The sequence below is a fragment of the Salmo salar genome, chromosome 01 (genome assembly GCF_965601325.2).
Source record: "Salmo salar chromosome 01, fSalSal1, whole genome shotgun sequence".
In the NCBI taxonomy this organism is placed as follows: Eukaryota; Metazoa; Chordata; class Actinopteri; order Salmoniformes; family Salmonidae; genus Salmo; species Salmo salar.
The window spans coordinates 173,806,904-173,832,210 of NC_138291.1; the positions used below are offsets into that span (position 1 = coordinate 173,806,904).

The window sequence follows — 25,307 nt, forward strand, 5'->3', positions numbered from 1 at the left end:
ATCGCCATCCTATGTATGACCCTATAGGAAATGTGAAGCAAATGTGGGAAAATACATCATGATTTTTACATGGAGCACATGTGCTCCTAAATTGAAAAAAAATGTAGGAGAACATAAAGAAACTTAGGAGCACAATGACAAACATTTGGGGGATTAATGATAAGAATTGCCAGCAATTACAAAATATAGGGTTAAAATGCACAAGAAAATAGATTTTAAAAATGTAGATGTAGCCTACATTGGGCTTATATGAATCCTAGCTACTTTTGAAACACATCTCCTGAAGAAGCTCTCCTTTTCCTTTCCTTCTGTTCCACTAAATCTTCTCATCTTGGTGATGATTCGTTTTTCTAGGAGCACTGGTGCTCCCAAATTAAAATTCCAGGTAGCACAGCAAAATATTTAGGAGCATATGCGACCAAAGTGGTAGCACTGTAGACCACCCAAAACCCACATAATGATATCCAACTATATATATTCCTTAACCTGTGGTAAAAGATCAGGAAACTGAAGTTATGGCAACCAGCATGATATTATCTAACTGTCTGGCCTTTCTACTTACTGATGCTGGGATAAACACTTTTAACAATAGATAGAACTACAGTACGCTGCTATAATGAGTAGCCTAACTTTATCTGGGACCTAATGATTTGTTAGTTTCAGCTCAGTGGGTTAAAGTGGTTTTAAGTTGTGTAGACAGTCAGAGTTGTCTGGTCTGTCAACTCTTTCAGCTGCTAGGGCTGTAGTGGGTCAAAGGGAGGGGAAGTGTGAGGCAGGTGGTTCAGGAACTATCTATCATGTGATTACAAGGTTTAGTGTCTAGTGTGGTCTGAATAATGTACACTGTCAGGTGTGATAAGCCATAATGCTACAGTGCCAGTGGTTGTCATATATCCAATGAAATGGAAAATTGTAGTTTGCTCTTAGGTTAGGCTATTGGTCAGATAATTGAGCAATATTACAGAATCATCCATTTTAATATTATAGCCTTCTGCTAACATATACAGATGACCAACATGTTTTAATTGTCAGAGGTAGATCTACTTACAAAGCAAATGTTTGAAAAGAAAACAACATGACAAGTTATGCTTTACATCTGAAACACGGCAGGTGTACTTCAGACTATGTAACCAATTGTAGGAGTGGAAAATAGATGAAGTGATTTTTAGTAGCGCATACTAAATCACAAGGCGTTACTTACCGTGTAGGCTGAATACGCTCCTCCCATCCAACTTACCAAGATGCAGATGTAAACTTTGTTGCATACGAACTATTCCAGAGTTGACTGGAGGAACACTCAGGAGAACTGCAGGCTGACGACACTTTGGAAAATACTCCGGCGTTAGTTTTATTCAAGGAATCGATTTACTACACAGAATAAGACATGTCTGAGCAGAAACAAGGGAAAGAAAGGGAGAGAGGTGGAAATAAAAAGGGTACAGGTAATAAAAAAGATAAAAAGGAGAAACCAACGGACAACTCTCCACCAGGTAAGTTGTCATTACTTTGATTTCTTAATACGAAATAATTAATTGCAAAAGTAGGCCAACGGGAAGTTATGGCTATTATGTAACGTTATCTATTCCAAGCCGGTATTTATGAAGTAGAAAGTCGAGGTGAGTTCTACAGGTGTTTGACTGACGGTAACTCAAGGCCACGAGCCTACGAACTTCTATTATTCTATTACGTCTAATGGAAACACATTTCTTCTATTATTCTATTACGTCTAATGGAAACACATTTCTTCTATTATTCTATTACGTCTAATGGAAACACATTTCTTCTATTATTCTATTACGTCTAATGGAAACACATTTGAACATTATTCGAATATATAAATGATTTGCCTTGACTAAATGTGACTAGAGTAAGTTTGTTTGGATACAATTGTTGTTCCTTTCATAACCAGTTTAAGCTGAAAACATTGTCTTCTTGGTGCACGTGAGACACATTGCAGTGAAATTTTAGCAAAACTTCTCAGTTAATGATTTAATTGCATTGATTTTAATCAAGTTAAAGATTATTTTTTTGGCATCGCAATGTACGTATTGAAAACTTGAATAGTAAAGTAGGCGCCCATCAAGACTCGTTTATATCACAGACCTGTGATTTGACAGGTGCAACCCATTTTAAATTCCTGATATACCTGATGAACTGTAGTTCCAAGTCAAAATGCATATCATTGATGCAAAGAAGTGGCTGCTATCCAGGGCTTTCTTTAACTGTCAGCCGTGGGAGTTCAATTTCTCAGAATTGCAATATCTAGGTCAGATCATTGTTTAATACGGGGAACTTTCATGGCTAACAAAAGGAGTGGCAATATCTTGGCTTTGACACAATCTTACCCAGCTTTGATCCATATTGTTTTGTTTCCTGCTTGTGGCATTGTCCATTTGTTGGCAGATGTGGAGTAATTTGGGGGTCTTGGGGGAACTTCCTATTTGACAGGTGTTGGGTCAGTTTTTGCAAAGCTCAGTAATAGCCAGACCTATGCTGCTTTTATCAGCTTCTACTGATCGTTTTATTTGTACAGATTCATAGATCTTTTGTCAACATGATGCTAAATGGAGTGCATTGGATTTGAAACAGCAGACTAACATCTGTGACCATATTGATAGATGGCCTAGCTGTGTGTTTTGCCATATGAGAGTGAATAGTGCACATTGTCAAAGCAGATTCCACTGTGATATACAGTACCAGTCAAACGTTTGGACACTTCTACTCATTCCAGGGTTTTTCTTTATTTGTACTATTTTCTACATTGTAGAATAATAGCGAAGACATCAAAACTATGAAATAACACACATGGAATCATGTATTAACCAAAAAAGTGTTAAACAAATCAAAATATATTTTATATTTGAGATTCTTCAAAGTAGCCACCCTTTGCCTTGATGACAGCTTTTCACAGTCTTGGCATTCTCTCAACCAGCTTCATGAGAAATGTTGTGTATCAATCATGTTCTAACTGTATAGTGAAGTATTGTCCTGTGATCAACATGCACAGTAGTCTGAACGTACAGGTAGAGAGAGGCATAGTGCAAAGCATTGTTTGCTTGAGGCCTTTGACAATGCATTGTTCAATTTCATTTCAATTCAATACACCTTTTGAATTTTTCCTGCCCAAATACAGCATAGAGAGAATTCTGGCCAATGTGTTCAGCACTGCAATAAAATACAGGAATGCCTTCACCTCATTCCTGTACTGAACAGCGATGCATCATAATTACTGACAGCGGTTCATCAAACACATCCATAGCAAAACTCTTCTGTTTGGAAATTGTGTAAATATGCTGCATTGTCTGATTTGTATAAATTAGCACACAAAAATGCTTTGATGTGATTGACAATGACAGTGGGGTTGGGACGATCTTACTGTATGGTCGCTCTCCTCTCTACCAGAATGACTTTGAAGACCATAACATATCCTTTTATGAAATTATAGAGAATTAGACCAAAAGAGGGGGAAAACTCTGAAGTAACCAAGCCAGTCACAATAGTCTTGGGTCTGCTGGTCAAGAAGCCTGGTGATGTCTGGACCGTTCAACTCTTGTCTGGAACACAGTATTAGATCATGGAATTCCTCCCTTACTGGGGTACCATGGCTTGGAATGTTGACTGATCCGTGTAAATTTGCGGTTTGAAAAACGCGGAGGAGTTCCCCCAAAGGGAGCTCCTCCATGACATGGGGAAACAGCTGAAAAGGCTGGCCCGGACTTAGCGGTGTCCCAACCCTGAGCAAACAAAGAGATGGGCATACATTAAGTTATCCCCCTTGCAGTTGTGCTCCCTCTATGCACTTTTATAGCCACAAGGTTCATTTCCAGACAACATATGACTGGAAAATGGCTGTTTAATGAACTCTGTCCATGTTGTTTGGCTTGGTGCTGGTTTCTGATATTTTGGTGCTGGTGTCTGATATTTTAGTGCTGTAATGTGTCATTGACAAAAATATGAACGTAGACGTTCTCGTGACATTTATTTTACTGGACAGATGATCGCATCTTCCTCCTCCAAAAAATATTTAATTCTAGCTAGGTTTCCATGAAATTGGCAACAGACTTTCATGCGAATATTCAAAAATCTGCATAAAAACAATATTCCCCACCAGAGATGTTTCCACCAAATGATAACTGTGCATGATGACGTAGTGCACATAAAAATACATTTTGCATTCAATTCATATATATATACACTGCTCAAAAAAATAAAGGGAACACTTAAACAACACAATGTAACTCCAAGTCAATCACACTTCTGTGAAATCAAACTGTCCACTTAGGAAGCAACACTGACTGACAATAAATTTCACATGCTGTTGTGCAAATGGAATAGACAACAGGTGGAAATTATAGGCAATTAGCAAGACACCCCCAATAAAGGAGTGGTTCTGCAGGTGGAGACCACAGACCACTTCTCAGTTCCTATGCTTCCTGGCTGATGTTTTGGTCACTTTTGAATGCTGGCGGTGCTTTCACTCTAGTGGTAGCATGAGACGGAGTCTACAACCCACACAAGTGGCTCAGGTAGTGCAGCTCATCCAGGATGGCACATCAAATGCGGGCTGTGGCAAGAAGGTTTGCTGTGTCTGTCAGCGTAGTGTCCAGAGCATGGAGGCACTACCAGGAGACAAGCCAGTACATCAGGAGATGTGGAGGAGGCCGTAGGAGGGCAACAACCCAGCAGCAGGACCGCTACCTCCGCCTTTGTGCAAGGAGGAGCAGGAGAAGCACTGCCAGAGCCCTGCAAAATGACCTCCAGCAGGCCACAAATGTGCATGTGTCTGCTCAAACGGTCAGAAACAGACTCCATGAGGGTGGTATGAGGGCCCGACGTCCACAGGTGGGGGTTGTGCTTACAGCCCAACACCGTGCAGGACGTTTGGCATTTGCCAGAGAACACCAAGATTGGCAAATTCGCCACTGGCGCCCTGTGCTCTTCACAGATGAAAGCAGGTTCACACTGAGCACGTGACAGACGTGACAGAGTCTGGAGACGCCGTGGAGAACGTTCTGCTGCCTGCAACATCCTCCAGCATGACCGGTTTGGCGGTGGGTCAGTCATGGTGTGGGGTGGCATTTCTTTGGGGGGCCGCACAGCCCTCCATGTGCTCGCCAGAGGTAGCCTGACTGCCATTAGGTACCGAGATGAGATCCTCAGACCCCTTGTGAGACCATATGCTGGTGCGGTTGGCCCTGGGTTCCTCCTAATGCAAGACAATGCTAGACCTCATGTGGCTGGAGTGTGTCAGCAGTTCCTGCAAGAGGAAGGCATTGATGCTATGGACTGGCCCGCTTGTTCCCCAGACCTGAATCCAATTGAGCACATCTGGGACATCATGTCTCGCTCCATCCACCAACGCCACGTTGCACCACCGACTGTCCAGGAGTTGGCGGATGCTTTAGTCCAGGTCTGTGAGGAGATCCCTCAGGAGACCATCCGCCACCTCATCAGGAGCATGCCCAGGCGTTGTAGGGAGGTCATACAGGCACGTGGAGGCCACACACACTACTGAGCCTCATTTTGACTTGTTTTAAGGACATTACATCAAAGTTGGATCAGCCTGTAGTGTGGTTTTCCACTTTAATTTTGAGTGGGACTCCAATTCCAGACCTCCATGGGTTGATAAATTGGATTTCCATTGATTATTTTTGTGTGATTTTGTTGTCAGCACATTCAACTATGTAAAGAAAAAAGTATTTAATAAGATTATTTCTTTCATTCAGATCTAGGATGTGTTGTTTAAGTGTTCCCTTTATTTTTTTGAGCAGTATATATGTATATTAAACAAAAGTTAAATAGGTTTCCATGGCATTTTCAACTCTACTGATGGTTTTCTCACAACAAAATAGTGTGTTATGTTGCCAGTGTTCCCACTCTGGTCGTGGGCATACAGGGAGCCAACAGCTGGCAGATAGTGTGGGTATAGCCTACATGATGACATTATTATGGACAAAACGGCAGCCAAGTATCATGATCATGTCACCAGAATAAGAAGTCGATATTTATTAGAAAGGGGCATCATGCTGATCACCTTGGAGATGCAGGGTCACCTGGCGGTTAAGAGCGTTGGGCCAACAACCAAAAGGTCGCTGTTTTGAATCCGTGAGCCGCCAAGGTAGGAAAATCTGTCATTCTGCCCTTGAGCAAGGCAGTTAACCCCCAACAACAACTGCTCCCCGGGCGTCGATGACGTGGACGTCGATTAAGGCAGCCCCCACGCACCTCTCTGATTCAGAGGGGTTGGGTTAAATGAGGAAGACACATTTCAGTTGTGCAACTGACTAGGTATCCCCTTTCACCACCCTGTGAAGTTCACAAATTATTTAATCTGTAGCCCAATACACTGCTCGCTTTCCAGACAACGAGTCGTAGTGGGAGGACCACGTAACATTTCTCGCATAATACATTTTACAGACACAAAAAAACTCCCACCTTGTGTATTTCTTTTTTTTTTCTTTTTTCATTTGGACAGTTTACTTACAAATGTTCTGTTTTTAAATCAGACCTCTCAGGCCTTTTTGTATCCAACATGTAAAATCTCTTATTTGTCCACTGTCTGCATTGTGACCAGTTTAGCTGGTCAAATCAAAGTTTATTTGTCACATGCCCCGAATACAACAGGTGTAGACCTTACAGTGAGATGCTTACTTACAGGCTCTAACCAATAGTGCAAAAAGGTATTGGCTGAACAATAGGTAAGTAAAGAAATAAAACAACAGTAAAAAGACAGGCTATAAAAGTAGCGAGGCTACATACAGACACCGGTTAGTCAGGCTGTTTGAGGTAGTATGTACATGTAGATATGGTTAAAGTGACTGCATATATGATGAACAGAGAATAGCAGTAGCGTAAAAGAGGGGTTGGCATGTGGCGGGACACAATGCAGATAGCCCAGTTAGCCAATGTGCCGGAGAACTGGTTGGTCGGGCCAATTGAGGTAGTATGTACAATGTATAGTTAAAGTGACTATGCATATATGATAAACAGAGAGTAGCAGCAGCATAAAAGAGGGGTTGGGGGGGCACACAATGCAAATAGTCCAGGTAGCCATTTGATTACCTGTTCAGGAGTCTTATGGCTTGGGGGTAAAAACTGTTGAAGTCTTTTTGTCCTAGACTTGGCACTCCGGTACCGCTTGCCATGCGGTAGTAGAGAGAACAGTCTATGACTGGGGTGGCTGGGGTCTTTGAACATTTTTAGGGCCTTCCTCTGACACCGCCTGGTGTAGAGGTCCTGGATGGCAGGCAGCTTGGCCCCAGTGATGTACAGGGCCGTACGCACTACCCTCTATAGTGCCTTGCGGTCGGAGGCCGAGCATTTGCCGTACCAGGCAGTGATGCAACAAATCAGGATGCTCTCGATGCCTCCCTATATGCAAATTATTTGACAGATTCTTTCAAAATATTATTTATTTATTTTTGGGGTAACAATTAATGACGCCATAAGTCAATGATGCTAACTGTCAATGATTTGAGACCGGTATAATGGTAATTTAAATTATTTGACCATGCAGGTCTGTTTACACTTGATTTATATCCAGACAAAATGTGTCCCTGGCTTTACTTTACTGACTTTATTGTCCCAATGGGGAAATGTAGTTGCAGTGTCATTAAATACAGTAGACATCAAATTGACAATACAAAGTTAATAAATGACAGAGTATATACGGATGAAAGAAGACAAGCCTGCTGGCCTCACTGGTTGGATAGGAACTGTTTACAAGGGATATCACACCTTACACCTATTATTGTCTACTTCTGTTTAGTTCAAACTACCTCACAATCAGATCACAATGTGTCACTTTCATTTTAATTGTCTACACCTGTCTAAACATGTGTGGACAAGATCAGGACAAAGGGTGCATGTGAGCACCAGGTATAAATTATACCTTTTCTTTAACCTTTTATTTAACTAGGCAAGTCAGTTAAGAACAAATTGTTATTTACAATGACGGCCTACCCCGGCCAAACCCTCCTCTAACCCGGACGACTCTGGGCCAGTTGTGCGCCGCCGATCATGGCTGGTTGTGATACGCCTCTTGCACTGAGATGCAGTGCCTTAGACCGCTGAGACAGAGCCTGGACTCTAACCCAGGATCTATAGTAACACATAGCACTGAGATGCAGTGCCTTAGACCACTGAGACAGAGCCTGGACTCTAACCCAGGAGCTATAGTAACACATAGCACTGTGATGCAGTGCCTTAGACCGCTGAGACAGAGCCTGGACTCTAACCCAGGAGCTATAGTAACACATAGCACTGAGATGCAGTGCCTTAGACCGCTGAGACAGAGCCTGGACTCTAACCCAGGATCTATAGTAACACATAGCACTGAGATGCAGTGCCTTAGACCGCTGAGACAGAGCCTGGACTCTAACCCAGGATCTATAGTAACACAGATAGCACTGAGATGCAGTGTCTTAGACCACTGAGACAGAGCCTGGACTCTAACCCAGGATCTATAGTAACACATAGCACTGAGATGCAGTGCCTTAGACCGCTGAGACAGAGCCTGGACTCTAACCCAGGAGCTATAGTAACACATAGCACTGAGATGCAGTGCCTTAGACCGCTGAGACAGAGCCTGGACTCTAACCCAGGATCTATAGTAACACATAGCACTGAGATGCAGTGCCTTAGACCGCTGAGACAGAGCCTGGACTCTAACCCAGGAGCTATAGTAACACATAGCACTGAGATGCAGTGCCTTAGACCGCTGAGACAGAGCCTGGACTCTAACCCAGGATCTATAGTAACACAGATAGCACTGAGATGCAGTGCCTTAGACCGCTGCGCTACTCAGGAGCTCTTATGGCTCATTTTATTAGTTGTATGACTGTTGCTTATTAATCGACTCTCCTGAAATGAATGTAACAGTGCGCTAACAGTTATAGAACTGTAGGCTAAAGTGTTAGCCTACTGGCCCCTCTCCCTAGTCCAGTCATGACTCAGAGCAGTGCCTCTATTGGTCACAGGAAGCACCACTAAAAGGATTAGGCTGAAACGAGAAGCTCTCAAATATGCAACTATGTGTAAGGTATTGTTTTGTCGGAGGTCATATTTTCTTTCAGTAATATGCTGTATTCCAGGTATTTTTGTCAGCCTCTTCCTCGTCAGTGTCTCCTTAAATGCCTGTCTATTTTCACAGGCGTAACATCATGAGAATGTTAAAGTCCGCTGTCATTTTTTGAATTTTTCGGTTATCTGTGAGAACAGAGCTTTTATCTAAGCTTTTCAACAATTGGGAATGTTGAGAAAGTTCGTGTCAACACCTTGACACGAAAGGGCTCATGTTTCTTGTTTTGCACGAAGGCTAGAATTACTTTTCCTCCATTACTCAATGAATTCCGTCTAATTTCTTATCAGATGAAATATTTTCTTTTAAAGGAAAAGTTCCGGTTTGGGTTGGGCTCCTGCTCTCAGAAAATGATCATTTGGGAAGTGAAAGTATAGCTGCTCTGACTAAGGGAGTTTCCCTTTTGCAAACAAAAGGGCATGAATGAACACACACATGCCCTTTTGTGCCCCACTGATTTAGGTGGGAAACCCTTGTGTGATTCCCTTTAAGCTTTGCCCTGTTCAGGTGCTGTGAGCTCTGTTGAGGTTGGGCAACAGTTGTGTAATAATGACAGACCTGCCCAGAAATGAATGGGGTTTAAGTTTAACCCAGCCCAGAGAGATTGCAGTGTGTCTGGGTCCAACGTCTCCAGAGAGCTCTCGTAACATACCTGTGTCAATGATCTGTTCCTTCAAAGAACACCTGAGTTTGGAACCATGGAGATAAGATTCAGTCCAGCATTTGGATTGAGACTTTAGCTCTCTAATATGAATTTACATTGATGCACATATTTTTGTAAAACGTCAACTTCTGGCAAGTTAAGTGTCTTGAATAGTAAACTAGCATCCTCAACTATGCAAGAGGAACTTTTTATTTGACACGTTGACTTGTTCAAAATGGTTAAAAGAGATTGGTTGATCAAACCGGCTTGTTTTCACCCGGTGAAATCTCTCCTGTTTTATATTTGACGAGGTTGACTAACTTCTGACACCATGTTATGATCTTAGTCAGATATGACTGTACGGCACAGCAGAACATGAGCAAATGGCTCAGCTTCAAAATGTTACTGTTCAATTTAGTGATACCCTGACCTACAGTTGAAGTCAGAAGTTTACATACACCTTAGCCAAATACATTTAAACTCAGTTTTTCACAATTCCTGACATTTAATCCTAGTTAAAATCCCCTGTCTTAGGTCAGTTAGGATCACCACTTTATTTTAAGAATGTGAAATGTCATAATAATAGTAGAGAATTATTTCTTTCAGCTTTTATTTCTTTTATCTCATTCCCAGTGGGTCAGAAGTTTACATACACTCAATTAGTATTTGGTAACATTGCCTTTAAATTGTTTAACTTGGGTCAAACATTTCGGGTAGCCTTCCACAAGCTTCCCACAATAAGTTGTGTTAATTTTGGCCCATTCCTCCTGACAGAGCTGGTGTAACTGAGTCAGGTTTGTAGGCCTCCTTGCTCGCACACACTTTTTCTTTTCTGCCCACAAATTTTCTATAGGATTGAGGTCAGGGCTTTGTGATGGACACTCCAATACCTTGACTTTGTTGTCCTTAAGCCATTTTGCCACAACTATGGAAGTATGCTTGGGTCATTGTCCATTTGGATGAACCATTTGCGACCAAGCTTTAACTTCGTGACTGATGTATTGAAGCAACATCTTAAGATATCCACATAATTTTCCTACCTCATGATGCCATCTATTTTGTGAAGTGCACCAGTCCCTCCTGCAGCAAAGCACCCCCACAACATGATGCTGCCACCCCTGTGCTTCACGGTTGGGATGGTGTTCTTCGGCTTGCAAGCCTCCCCCTTTTTCCTCCAAACATATCGATGGTCATTATGCCCAAATAGTTCTATTTTTGTTTCATCAGACCAGAGGACATTTCTCCAAAAAGTACAATCTTTGTCTCCATGTGCAGTTGCAAACCGTAGTCTGCCTTTTTTATGGTGGTTTGGAACAGTGGCTTCTTCCTTGCTGAGCGGCCTTTCAGGTTATGTCGATATAGGACTCGTTTTACTGTGGACATAGATACTTTTGTACCTGTTTCCTCCAGCATCTTCACAAGGTCCTTTGCTGTTGTTCTGGGATTGATTTGCACTTTTCGCACCAAAGTACGTTAATCTCTAGGAGACAGAACACATCTCCTTCCTGAGCGGTATGACGGCTGCGTGGTCCCATGGTGTTTATACTTGCGTACTATTGTTTGTACAGATGAATGTGGTACATTCAGGCGTTTGGAAATTGCTCCCAAGGATGAACCAGACTTGTGGAGGTCTTTTTTTCTGAGGTCTTGGCTGGTTTTCTTTTGATTTTCCCATGATGTCAAGCAAAGAGGCACTGAGTTTGAAGGTAGGCCTTGAAATACGTCCATAGGTACACCTCCAACTGACTCAAATGATGTCAATTAGCCTATCAGAAGCTTCTAAAGCCATGACATAATTTTCTGGAATTTTCCAAGCTGATTAAAGGCACCGTCAACTTAGTGTATGTAAACTTCTGACCCACTGGAATTGGGATACAGTGAATTATAAGTGAAATAATCTGTCTGTAAACAATTGACAAATGACTTGTCATACACGAAGTAGATGTTCTAACTGACTTGCCAAAACTATAGTTTGTTAACAAGAAATTTGTGGAGTGGTTGAAAAATGAGTTTTAATGACTCCAACTTAAGTGTATGTAAAGATCCGACTTCAACTGTTGTTATTGCTGAAACAACAGGCCCTACCTGGCCCTACCCTGATGTATAATGACAGGCTAGGCTCAGCTAGCAGAGCTCTAGCACACAGTGCAATTAAATGCTTATTTGCAAGTTCATTCTCAACAGTGCTGTGTAAAAAAAAATAAAAAAATTATAATAATAATAATAATAAAAAGGAATTATGAATTCCTAGATGAGTAGAAGTTTTCTGAGTCAGTCGAGGCACTAACTGCCAGTCATTGGGTGGCGAGTCATCTTTCCTTGCATTAGCCTAATTCCTTAGTAATTACTTTCTTCGACAGCTGCACTGACAAACCATTACTCAGATACAAGTTCTGGTGTCCCATTTCACATAGTTTTCTTTGAATAAGCATTGTTGGAATTTTTCTGCTGCTGCTTCATTAATGAATGAATACTGTTGGTGAACAGAACAGTGGGTTGGCAGGTTATTCCAGATTAATACCCTTCCTCATGATGGAGTGGTGAACTTCTGGTCCTGTTGTTGAATTCCTTGGGATTGTGACAATCGACTAATGCCTTCTTTCCTTGACAGGCCCAAACATTGATTTCTAAATATCCTACTAACAAGTCATGTCCCGTACTGCACATTGACAAGGCCTAATTTTCAGTAATCGCCATTTGTACAGTAATCAAATTTTTGTTTGAGGATTAAAGTGGTTGTACAGAATGTTTGCCTCTGGGGGTGCTCTTGAGCTTAAATGGGTCCTTATAGGGCCCCCCCCCCCCCCCCCCATCTACCCAGGGAGGTTACTACACCCCTTCAATGACAATAACAAGTGAAATCCAACGGTACGCTGCACATCAATGTGTATATTTTTGATATTTTGAAAAACTTTCTTACATTTTTCCACTGCTACTACGGTGCCGTTAGTGAAGTGAACCTGTTTTTTGTAATGTTTTTTTTATTTTTTTTAAGGAGAAGGGTGCTACCCATTCTGCCTCACTCAGACAGGAAGTGAACCTGTTTCGACCTGCTGTTGTATGACTGTTGACCTGGTTCTGTGTTGCAGCTGAGCCCAAGCTGAAGGAGATGAAGAGTGTGGAGGTCGTGGAGGGGATGAAGACATTCTTGAAGTGCGAGCTCGGAGCGGGGAACCCATCCCCCAAATTCAAGTGGTACAAGGAGGGGGTCGATTTAGCCAGCATCAAGAACAAACTCAAAGGCACCAAGTTAAAAAGAAAGAAAGAGTAAGTACCTCCTCGTCAATCCGTTACAAGATCTATAATACTTACACACTGTCCTTCAAAATGGTACATTTATCTGATTTTAGAAGCTGTTTATTTGTGACATATGCAGAATCTGGCTGGCAGTTGCAGCGAGGAATGATTCATGACTTGGTAGCTTTAGGTTCTTGCTGAGGTGGCGTGAATGTTATTTACACCCACAGCCACCTCTAGTCTCCAGCACGCCTCTGGTGCTGTCTGACGGGGGCTCGACACCTGCTCCATCACCTCTCTGCCATATCAAATTGTATTAGTCACATGCGCCGAATACAATACACCTTACAGTGAAAGGCTTACTTACGAGCCCCTAACCCACAATGCAGTTAAAAAAAAAAATACAGATAAGAATAAGAAATAAAAGTAACAAGTAATTAAAGAGCAGCAGTAAAATAACAATAGCGAGACCATATACAGGAGGGTACCGGTACAGAGTCAATGTGCGGGGGCACCGGTTAGTTGAGGTAATATCTACATGTAGGTAGAGTTATTAAAGTGACTATGCATAGATGATAACAACAGAGAGTAGCAGCGGTGTAAAAGAGGGGGAGAGGGTGGGGGGCAATGTAAATAGTCTAGGTAGCCATTTGATTAGATGTTCAGGACTCTTATGGCTTGGGGGCAGAAGCTGTTTAGAAGCCTCTTGGACCTAGACTTGGCGTTCCGGTACCGCTTGCTGTGCAGTAGCAGAGAGAACAGTCTATGACTAGGGTGGCTGGAGTCTTTGACAATTTTTAGGGCCTTCCTCTGACACCGCCTGGTATAGAGGTCCTGGATGGCAGGCAGCTTGGTCCCATAATGTACTGGACCGTTCGCACTACCATCTGTAGTGCCTTGTGGTCGGAGGCCGAGCAGTTGCCGTACCAGGCAGTGATGCAACCAGTCAGGATACTCTCGATGGTGCAGCTGTAGAACCTTATGAGGATCTGAGGACCCATGCCAAATCTTTTCAGTCTCCTGAGGAGGAATACGTTTTATCGTGCCATCTTCACAATTGTCATGGTGTGCTTGGACCATGTTAGTTTGTTGGTGACGTGGACACCAAGGAAGCTCTCAACCTGCTCCACTGCAGCCCAGTCGATGAGAATGGGGGTGTGCTCGGTCCTCTTTTTCCTCTAGTCCACAAGCATCTCCTCTGTCTTGATCACATCGAGGGAGAGGTTGTTGTCCTGGCAACACACGGCCAGGTCTCTGACCTCCCCCTATAGGCTGTCTCGTCGTAGTCGGTGATCAGGCCTACCACTGTTGTGTCATATGCTTGTTTAGAAGATGAGAGGCTCGTATAATTCCATCACAAAAGGGCCCATATTCATAAAGCCTCTCAGAGTAGGAGTGCTGATCTAGGATCAGGTCCCATCTGTCCTCATAATCATATTCATTATGATCTAAAATGCTAAACTGATCCTAGATCATCACTTCAACTCTGAGATGCTTTTAAGAATACAGACCCTGGTCAAGTCCATTGAATCCTAAATAGTGTCATTTTTCATTTGGAATAAACAAGACTCAGCGTTAATACTAAATGGAGAATAACTCCATAGTTCCCCAGTATCAACACATTAAACCCAGGAGTGGTTTCAAATCATCTGTTTTAATAGTGTCGTGCTCAGGCCTCTATGTACTGTATATACAGTAGATGGAATACTCTGGTCATGCTCATTGAAACATGTTTCATCCCAAATGTGTTTGTCTCCTACAGAGGGAAAGTCTCTGAGCTCCACTTCAAGAAAACCTCTGATGCACATGCTGGCTCCTACACATGCGAAGCCATCAACAACCTGGGGAAAACCAGCACCGTCGGTAACGTGACGCTCCTCCGCGGTAAGACCATTCATAAACAATGTTTAACCTTAACTTGACATGATTGCTTCATGACAGCTAATTGCAGAGGTAGTATGCGAAAATGTGCATGTTGTGTTCATGGGGGATTTGTGACTTAATTAGTAGCATTGAGGTGTCCCTCCTCAGGGCTAGACTGGAGATGTGGAGGTTAGGGTCCTCTAGGTGGGGGGCTAGGGGCCCTCTAGGTGGGGGGCTAGGGGCCCTCTAGGTGGGGGGCTAGGGGTCCTTTAGGTGGGGGGCTAGGGGTCCTTTAGGTGGGGGGCTAGGGGTCCTCTAGGTGGGGGGCTACGGGGCGTTTAGGTGGGGGGCTAGGGGGCCTTTAGGTGGGGGGCTAGGGGTCCTTTAGGTGGGGGGGCTAGGGGCCCTCTAGGTGTGGGGGGGCTAGGGGCCCTCTAGGTGGGGGGGGTCTAGGGGCCCTCTAGGTGGGGGGGGGGCTAGGGGCCCTCTAGGTGGGGGGGGGCTAGGGGCCCTCTAGGTGGGGGGGGGGGCTAGGGGCCCTTTAGGTGGGGGGGGGGGGCTAGGGGCCCTTTAGGTGGGGGGGGGGGCTAGGGGCCCTCTAGGTGGGGGGGCTAGGGGTCCTCTAGGTGGGGGGGCTAGGGGCCCTCTCATCATAGAGCCACACATCAGAGGGTTCTGACCTGACACTTGGTTTCTCTGAGGGAGAGCGAGCTCTTCACCTTGTGGTTGTCCATGCTCCTCACTGGCATTTTAGTCAATAGGGGGCAGCTGGCATTTCTAACCTGCCATTTCAGCTTAGTGGTACAACAGACCATTTTCCATGACACAACCCTTACCAATCCAAGCTAAAAGGGCCTTTATTGTAAGTTGTTCACAGATTCACCACCACAGGTAAGTCTGAACATTTTAAGAGTTTGATTTTAAAACACGTTTTACAAGTTGTGGTATACATATTGCAGCATGTTATAACATTTTAAGTCGTCACAAGATGTGGAAATACAGGTATAAACGGTGATGTGTAACTTGCCCAAAGCGCGTACAGTTTGTTCTGCGCTAGAGCAACTACTCCTTATGTGCTCCGCCTTTTCTCGCCCCGCCGGTTTGCCAGTCTTGCCAAAAAACACTGACGTTAATCAACTTCTGACTGATAGAGGAAAAAATCCCGGGGCCATTAATATCGCAGACAGGTAAATGCTCGATGCCTCCAAGTCTGATCCTCTCCACTCACACACCATTTTGCGACATTGCAAGAGTGATCAGTATGCGGGCCAGTTTAAAGCGGCCACTTAATCACTTCTTTCAATTAGCCAGTAGTACTTCTCTGAACGGCTGCCAATGGAGAGAAAAGAGCCATGTCAGCCACCTCTTGACTGAGGAGTTAGCCCAGCAGAGACATGCGGTAGGAGCCCCTGGAAGCCATCTATGCTAATCACAACTAGTTAGCCCTGTTCAATGTGGACGGCTGGGAGACTCAATCAGGCACTCATTGTGTCTTTTCTATTCTGCTGCTGGCACTGGCAGATGATATGATGTTACCGTGGTCTGCAGTATCTTGTCAAGTCTCATTGTCTAATCACATTGGGCCTACTGACACACACAGACAGATCTGATTGGGTGGCTAAGGTTAGCAACACATGAGCACATCTGATATCTATGAGAACATACTGGGTTATCATCTTTGACATGCTTCCTGTCTGTTGGCCTCCTTGTTGTACATAACCAAGTTCTTGTCTTTGCCACAGTTTCTGCTTTAGCTGTACTCTGGTGAATTGGGTTAACTCTGCATGCAGATGAATTCCTGGGGTGATTTTTATTGATGTAATGTCTCCTCCATTTGCTGCTTCCTATTTATTAGAGTCGCACAATGACAACTTGAAATAACGGTCTGTCCAGTCTTTCTCACATAAAGTCTCTCAGGCTAGGGTACAACAGAGAAATAATTAGTATACTTCAGTTTTTGCTGGGTATTACTCAGTTTAGCAGTGTAATGTGAAGGATTTTAACCTAACCACCTTCAAGTCTGTTGAAGACGTTTGTACCCACCTACCCAGCGAGAAAAAGTGGTTCTAATCTCATTTCAACCACTTTTGGCCACTAGGTATTCGGCAGGGTTCGGTAGTGGTGGCCTGAGGAACCCTGAACTAATGGGATGCGGACTTCAACTCCTTTACAGACTTCCTATGAAAAATGAATGGATGTACTAAAAATTCTCACAGTACAAGTTTTGTTGAGGGTTGCGGCACTAGCAAGGCCCTTTCCTAAACCAGCATGTCCCTGCTACTCCGTCCGCCTGTCCGGCATCTATTTACAGTGATTAGCTGACTGCTTTCTGCTAGCTCATTTTGATGCTAATTAGGTTTTGGGGGCTAACGTTTGCGGTCGAGCAGTTTGATATTACTAACGTGTATTTGCAGTGTTATTCTATTCTCTGGGCGAAATGTGTGATTGACCTCTACTGTAATAGAAATAACCCACTCTGAAATCCTCTCTATGTTCCTCTAAGCTCTCCTCTAAGCTCTATAAGGTTGTGTGACTTAGTCTCTGGCTTCTCTACCTAGCTAAATATCAGGCTGTTACCCTAAACCTATCATGAGATACATTTTGATTATCATAGTTACATGGTTACTAACTAATTATCATACCAGTGTACAGTGTGCTCTGTGTGGCTACTACGATGTACAGTAGGAACAAGATGCAGGCAGGAACTGTAAACAGTATGTAAATAAGCAAGGTGAAGGGAAGGACTTCATGTTGCATCAGGAATGTCTCTTGGTACAGTGTGTTTTATTCATTATATTTGTTTTGCATGGACTATTATTAACTCACCTTGAGTGTATTGTTACCTGAACACTTCCATTTTGGAGCCAGTTCTCTCTGGTTTCAAGGAGTCCTACTGTTTTGCGAGGGCATTTTTGGCACCATGAGTGATGATCTCCATACTGTGCAGTGTGGTAATGGAATTGCCTACTGAGAGGGTGTACAGTGGCCAGGTTCCCAAGGGTAACAATCGTGACTGTGGATAACCTTGACATGCACAGACAGATGCACCCCATGAGTGTGTGTGTGTGTGTGTGTGTGTGTGTGTGTGTGTGTGCCAGTGGTAATCCCAGACTGTTTCCTTTATTACAAGGGTACACAATAACACTGATGCACTATTGTAAAGTGGTTGTTCCACTGGATATTATAAGGTGAATGCACCAATTTGTAAGTCGCTCTGGATAAGAGCGTCTGCTAAATGACTTAAATGTAAATGTAAATAACAGCAAGAACAAATGTCAGATCATGTCTTAAACAAGATTAAAAAGCCAGTCAACTAGAATCCCTGGATTGGATCTCAGCCAGAGCTGCCATTTTGTCCTTTGTGTCATCTCCCTTCAATGAATAAACATTGGCATATATTCTCCTCTATTAGTTCATAATGATTATACAGGCCTTGGTTCGACACGCCATTGATTTGGGTGCTTATGTCTGCGTTGTTTCCCCTCAAGTTTCACCATTTAACTAGCCCTTTTCTTACAACTTGACAGCTCAGGCCATCACTAGCCCATCCATGGTCACCCTCCTCTGCGTTAGCAGGGGCTCTTCATTTGTTTACCTTTTTAAAGGAAGTCATTTCTCAGTGTTTCCAGGGACATAATGACCCTCATTAGCCAATTGTAGCGGGAAATTGATGAGGCTTGATCAGCGACGGCATAGCGTTGGAAGGTCACACAGAATGTGAAAAGCATGTTGGTCTCCTCCTCAAATAGTTTGAATATTTGAATAAAATTTGTCCTGTTCACCAAAAATCTTCATAACTTTAGGTTTTGACATTTTATTGAGATATTCTCTCTTTTTCAGACTTTTTCCACACTTCAGGTAGGAGTGATGGTCTCATACTGTGGCTTCTGACTCATCAAAAGTTGGAATGGGTTCAAAACAAAATTGCCCTTAAAAAATGTACTGCCCTTAAAGGCTGTTTTGAACATCCACGAAATGTATGGATATTGATTTAAATGAACACAGCTTTTTAATCTGGACAGATGGTTGGAACGAGGGTAGGGGGGAAAATGGGCTCAGTGTTATAAAGTGGTGAGTGAGCTGACATTGCAGTTGGGGGAAAATGGATGGCTCGCGGCTTGGATTCGGCTGGCAAAATTAAACCGTTACAGAGATCATTAGCCTTGGCCATTTGCATATTTAGGGCCCAGGTATAAATCTGACATTTGAACCTTGTCATCAGATGCTACTATTCTTCTTCTCTGGATGTATATTCTATAAACAGATTCTGCTGACAGCTTCAACCGATCCCCATGAAGATTCTTCTTCTCTGGATGTATATTCTATAAACAGATTCTGCTGACAGCTTCAACCGATCCCCATGAAGATTCTTCTTCTTCTCTGGATGTATATTCTATAAACAGATTCTGCTGACAGCTTCAACCGATCCCCATGAAGATTCTTCTTCTCTGGATGTATATTCTATAAACAGATTCTGCTGACAGCTTCAACCGATCCCCATGAAGATTCTTCTTCTTCTCTGGATGTATATTCTATAAACAGATTCTGCTGACAGCTTCAACCGATCCCCATGAAGTGTTCCCCTGTATCGGCAGATAAATCATTCAAATCAAATTGAATTAGTCACATGCGCCGAATACAACAGGTGTAGACCTTACAGTGAAATGCTTACTTACAGGCTCTAACCAACAATGCAATTTAAAATAAAAAATATGGATAAGAAATAAAAGTAACAAGTAATTAAAGGGTAGCAGTAAAATGACAATAGCGTGACTATATACAGGGGGGTAGCGGGACAGAGTCAATGTGTGGAGGCACCGGTTAGTTGAGGTATTTGAGGTAATATGTACATATAGGTAGAGTTATTAAAGTGACTATGCATAGATGATAACAGAGAGTAGCAGCAGTGTAAAATCCAATGGGTAGCCATTGGATTAGATGTTCAGGAGTCTTATGGCTTGGGGGTAGAAGATGTGTAGAAGCCTCTTAGACCTAGACTTGGCACTCCGGTACCACTTGCCGTGCGGTAGCAGAGAGAACAGTCTCAGTGATGTACCGGGCCATACGTACTATCCTCTGTGCTGCCTTGCGGTCGGAAGCCAAGCAGTTGCCATACCAGGCAGTGATGCAACCAGTCAGGATACTCTCGATGGTGCAGCTGTAGAACCTTTTGAGGATGAGGACCCATGCCAAATCTTTTCAGTCTGATTGGGGAATAGGTTTTGTCGTGCCATCTTCATGACTGTCTTGGTGTGCTTGGACCATGTTAGTTTGTTGGTGATGTGGACACCAAGGAACTTGAAGCTCTCAACCTGCTCCACAACAGCCCCGTCGATGAGAATGGGGGCGTCCTTGGTCCTCTTTTTCCTGTAGTTATTGCCCGGCCATGGGCATTCATGCCTAATTTGAAAATAAAACAATCTGAAATACATATGGAGACATTTTCTTATGTTCGAAGAAGGCAATGTGATGCCGAAAAATCCAATAAATGACTGGGAAGCTTGTGTATAGAGTGTGACTCTTATTTGTATAGCCTACAGTTTACTCTTCATTAGTCAGCACCTCCACTATCTGTTTTTGGGTGTACGCCAGCTCATGCCTTTCACTTGACATTTCTAATGTGAAACAATATGCGTGTGTCATGTCACACAATGTGTTATCCAGGCCTGCTATGTTCTCATTGTGCTGGATAGAACGTTTCCAAAGCCTTGTCACTCCTCTCCTTCCAAACAACAGTTTACTCATACAACATGTCAATATGGTGAGGGATTGTTGTTTTTCAGAACAGGAACGTCTGTGGTCAGGTTAGCGACGCTACATGCTATAAGACCGGTCTGGAGCACATGGCCGGGCAATAAGCAGATGTTGGGCTGTGTGGAGGGATAGTATGTCAAATAAACCCACGTCAGTCATCCCAGGATAACGCCTTTCTGCCAAGAAAACAGACAATGTCATGTCAATGGTATTTGGACATGACGCCATTAACAAAAATACCAAACACATGTCATGTTGTTTTCATAAGCCCAGTATCTACATGGTTCTGGTTTCAAATACAGGTCATTAATAAAGACGTCTAGACATCTGACTGGTGATGTAGCACTCATCCCATTGGAGTGACTGGCCGGTTGTAGTCAGGGGAGCTTCCCGATGACAGGAGTCATTTCCTGCAATTCCGCCTTGCTAGGATCATTGTAAATTGTTTTCGATGTGTTACGTTTCACAGGAGATATGAGGTTAATCTCTCCAATTTAAAATCCTTTCGATTACATTTTAGTAATTTAGCAGACGCTCTTATCCAGAGCGACTTACAGTAGTGAATGCATACATTTCATTTCATACTTTTTTTTATTTTTCCTGTACTGGCCCCCCGTGGGAATCGAACCCACAACCCTGGTGTTGCAAACACCATGCTCTACCAACTGAGCTACAGGGAAGGCTGATTACACTTTAACAGGAAAAACAAACGTCTGCTATTAGTATGATTGGTTTTCTGAGTAGAAGAGGCTTCCATTTGGTATATGGTTTGAATAGGCCTAAAGGAGGAGAGTTTAACTTGGTCAGGGATATAGGCACACTATTGGTCTTGTACTCTTGGATAGTTCCTGTTCAATGTTGTCAGAGAGGTTCATGAACACACAACATGCCCTCTGTTTGATCAGCCCTTGGGAATGGTGTGTCTCTCTCTTTCTCGGGGAATGGTGTGTCTCTCTCTTTCTCGGGGGATGGTGTGTCTCTCTCTTTTTCGGGGAATGGTGTGTCTCTTTCTCGGGGAATGGTGTGTCTCTTTCTCGGGGAATGGTGTGTCTCTCTTTCTCGGGGAATGGTGTCTCTCTCTTTCTCGGGGAATGGTGTGTCTCTCTCTTTCTCGGGGAATGGTGTCTCTCTCTTTCTCGGGGGATGGTGTGTCTCTTTCTCGGGGAATGGTGTGTCTCTCTTTCTCGGGGAATGGTGTCTCTCTCTTTCTCGGGGAATGGTGTCTCTCTCTTTCTCGGGGAATGGTGTGTCTCTCTCTTTCTCGGGGAATGGTGTGTCTCTCTCTTTCTCGGGGAATGGTGTGTCTCTCTTTCTCGGGGAATGGTGTCTCTCTCTTTCTCGGGGAATGGTGTCTCTCTCTTTCTCGGGGAATGGTGTGTCTCTCTTTCTCGGGGGATGGTGTGTCTCTCTTTCTCGGGGGATGGTGTGTCTCTCTTTCTCGGGGAATGGTGTGTCTCTCTCTCTCGGGGAATGGTGTGTCTCTCTCTCTCTCGGGGAATGGTGTGTGTCTCTCTCTCTCTCTCTCTCGGGGAATGGTGTGTGTCTCTCTCTCTCTCTCTCGGGGAATGGTGTGTGTGTCTCTCTCTCTCTCTCTCTCTCTCTCTCGGGGAATGGTGTGTGTGTGTGTCTCTCTCTCTCTCTCTCTCTCTCTCTCTCTCTCTCTCTCTCTCTCTCGGGGAATGGTGTGTGTGTCTCTCTCTCGGGGAATGGTGTGTGTGTGTCTCTCTGGGAATGGTGTGTGTGTGTGTGTGTGTGTGTGTGTGTGTGTGTCTCTGGGAATGGTATGTGTGTGTGTCTCTGGGAATGGTGTGTATGTGTGTGTGTCTCTCTGGGAATGGTGTGTGTGTGTGTGTGTCTCTCTGGGAATGGTGTGTGTGTGTGTGTGTGTGTGTGTGTGTGTGTCTCTCTGGGAATGGTGTGTGTGTGTGTGTGTGTGTCTCTCTGGGAATGGTGCGTGTGTGTGTGTGTGTGTGTGTGTGTGTGTGTGTGTGTGTGTGTGTGTGTGTGTGTGTGTGTGTGCTCTGGGAATGGTGTGTGTGTGTGTGTGTGTGTGTGTGTGTGTGTGTGTGTCTCTCTGGGAATGGTGTGTGTGTGTGTGTATGTGTGTGTGTCTCTGGGAATGGTGTGTGTGTGTGTGTGTGTGTGTGTGTCTCTCTGGGAATGGTGTGTGTGTGTGTGTGTGTGTCTCTCTGGGAATGGTGTGTGTGTGTGTGTGTCTCTCTGGGAATGGTGTGTGTGTGTGTGTGTCTCTCTGGGAATGGTGTGTGTGTGTGTGTCTCTCTGGGAATGGTGTGTGTGTGTGTGTCTCTCTGGGAATGGTGTGTGTGTGTGTGTGTGTGTGTGTCTCTCTGGGAACGGTTGTGTGTGTGTGTGTGTGTGTGTGTGTGTGTGTGTGTGTGTGTGTGTGTGTGTGTGTGTGTGTGTGTGTGTCTCTCCTGGGGAATGGTGTGTGTGTGTGTCTCTCCTGGGGAATGGTGTGTGTGTGTGTCTCTCCTGGGGAATGGTGTGTGTGTGTGTGTGTGTGTGTGTCTCTCTGGGAATGGTGTGTGTGTGTGTCTCTCCTGGGGAATGGTGTGTGTGTGTGTCTCTCTCTGGGAATGGTGTGTGTGTGTGTCTCTCCTGGGGAATGGTGTGTGTGTGTGTCTCTCCTGGGGAATGGTGTGTCTCTGTGTAGCAGGGAAGGTGAAGAGGGAGACATCTCCTTTTAATAGATCTAGATGGAACAAAGGTGCTGACTAGAATGTGTTTAGCTTTCTTGTTTTGATCTATTTTCTCCATCCGTGCCTGTAGGATGGCTTTGAAGTTTACAATCCCCTCGGGCACTCCTCCCCACATCTCATCCTCTGTTAATGTGTTACCATGATGACTTATATCCAGCAGTTTATTATGTCTTCTGGCTTATCTTTCTCTTTTTCCTCTGTCCTCTTTTCCTCTCTCTCCTCTCTCCTCTGTCCTCTCTCCTCTGTCCTCTCTCCTCTGTCCTCTGTCCTCTGTCCTCTGTCCTCTGTCCTCTGTCCTCTCTCCTCTGTCCTCTGTCCTCTGTCCTCTGTCCTCTGTCCTCTCTCCTCTGTCCTCTCTCCTCTCTCCTCTGTCCTCTGTCCTCTGTCCTCTCTCCTCTCTCCTCTGTCCGCTGTCCTCTGTCCTCTCTTCTCTGTCCTCTCTCCTCTGTCCTCTGTCCTCTGTCCTCTCTCCTCTGTCCTCTCTCCTCTGTCCTCTGTCCTCTCTCCTCTGTCCTCTCTCCTCTGTCCTCTCTCCTGTCCTCTCTCCTCTGTCCTCTCTCCTCGTGTCTCTTTCTCATTCTTAATGTGACAACGGGCACTTTCTTCCCCATTTACACACCATTGCGTAGTCAAAGCAGGTGGATTTTACTTTCTCTGCATTTCTCATTGAATGAGTAGACATTTTTTTTTACATTTATTCTTATTTAACCTTTATTTAACTAGGCAAGTCAGTTAAGAACAAATTCTTATTTACAATGACGGCCTACCCCGGCCAAACCCGGACGATGCTGGGCCAATTGTGCGCCGCCCTATGGGACTTCCTCTCTTTGGGTTTTGATATACCCGTTTCACAGACCCAAGAAGACTAAACAACCGAATTTTCAGAATATGTGACAAAATGACAAAGCCACAGGGATTAACAGCACTGCTGTCACTGCTGTCCCCAACAGTGGTTTAAGAGCAGGCAGCGTAATCACACAGCACGCTGCCTGGACCAGTACTGTAATATACTAGTGGAGAACAGCATGCTGCCTGGACCAGTACTGTAATATACTAGTGGAGAACAGCATGCTGCCTGGACCAGTACTGTAATATACTAGTGGAGAACAGGATGCTGCCTGGACCAGTACTGTAATATACTAGTGGAGAACAGCATGCTACATGGACCAGTACTGTAATATACTAGTGGAGAACAGCATGCTACATGGACCAGTACTGTAATATACTAGTGGAGAACAGGATGCTACATGGACCAGTACTGTAATATACTAGTGGAGAACAGCATGCTGCCTGGACCAGTACTGTAATATACTAGTGGAGAACAGCATGCTGCCTGGACCAGTACTGTAATATACTAGTGGAGAACAGCATGCTGCCTGGACCAGTACTGTAATATACTAGTGGAGAACAGGATGCTGCCTGGACCAGTACTGTAATATACTAGTGGAGAACAGGATGCTGCCTGGACCAGTACTGTAATATACTAGTGGAGAACAGGATGCTGCCTGGACCAGTACTGTAATATACTAGTGGAGAACAGCATGCTACATGGAGCAGTACTGTAATATACTAGTGGAGAACAGGATGCTGCCTGGACCAGTACTGTAATATACTAGTGGAGAACAGGATGCTGCCTGGACCAGTACTGTAATATACTAGTGGAGAACAGGATGCTGCCTGGACCAGTACTGTAATATACTAGTGGAGAACAGCATGCTGCCTGGACCAGTACTGTAATATACTAGTGGAGAACAGCATGCTGCCTGGACCAGTACTGTAATATACTAGTGGAGAACAGGATGCTGCCTGGACCAGTACTGTAATATACTAGTGGAGAACAGGATGCTGCCTGGACCAGTACTGTAATATACTAGTGGAGAACAGCATGCTGCCTGGACCAGTACTGTAATATACTAGTGGAGAACAGAATGCTACATGGACCAGTACTGTAATATACTAGTGGAGAACAGCATGCTGCCTGGACCAGTACTGTAATATACTAGTGGAGAAC

At 44.1% G+C, this 25,307-nt stretch overlaps 1 protein-coding gene across 4 annotated transcripts in view; it reads left to right on the plus strand.

Annotated features, from left to right (window-relative positions):
- The window catches only part of nrg1 (neuregulin 1), a 167,343-nt gene that overhangs the window by 85,298 nt on the left and 56,738 nt on the right, over nt 1-25,307 (plus strand). For 3 of the 4 annotated variants that reach the window (XM_014144413.3, XM_014144448.3, XM_014144433.3), the window contains exons 2-3: nt 12,812-12,989; nt 14,722-14,843. In XM_014144413.3, the coding sequence (XP_013999888.1) occupies nt 12,812-12,989; nt 14,722-14,843 (300 nt within the window). Of the gene's footprint in view, nt 1-1,231; nt 1,491-12,811; nt 12,990-14,721; nt 14,844-25,307 lie in introns of those variants that run through there. The other variant, XM_014144482.3, reaches the window with a different exon arrangement.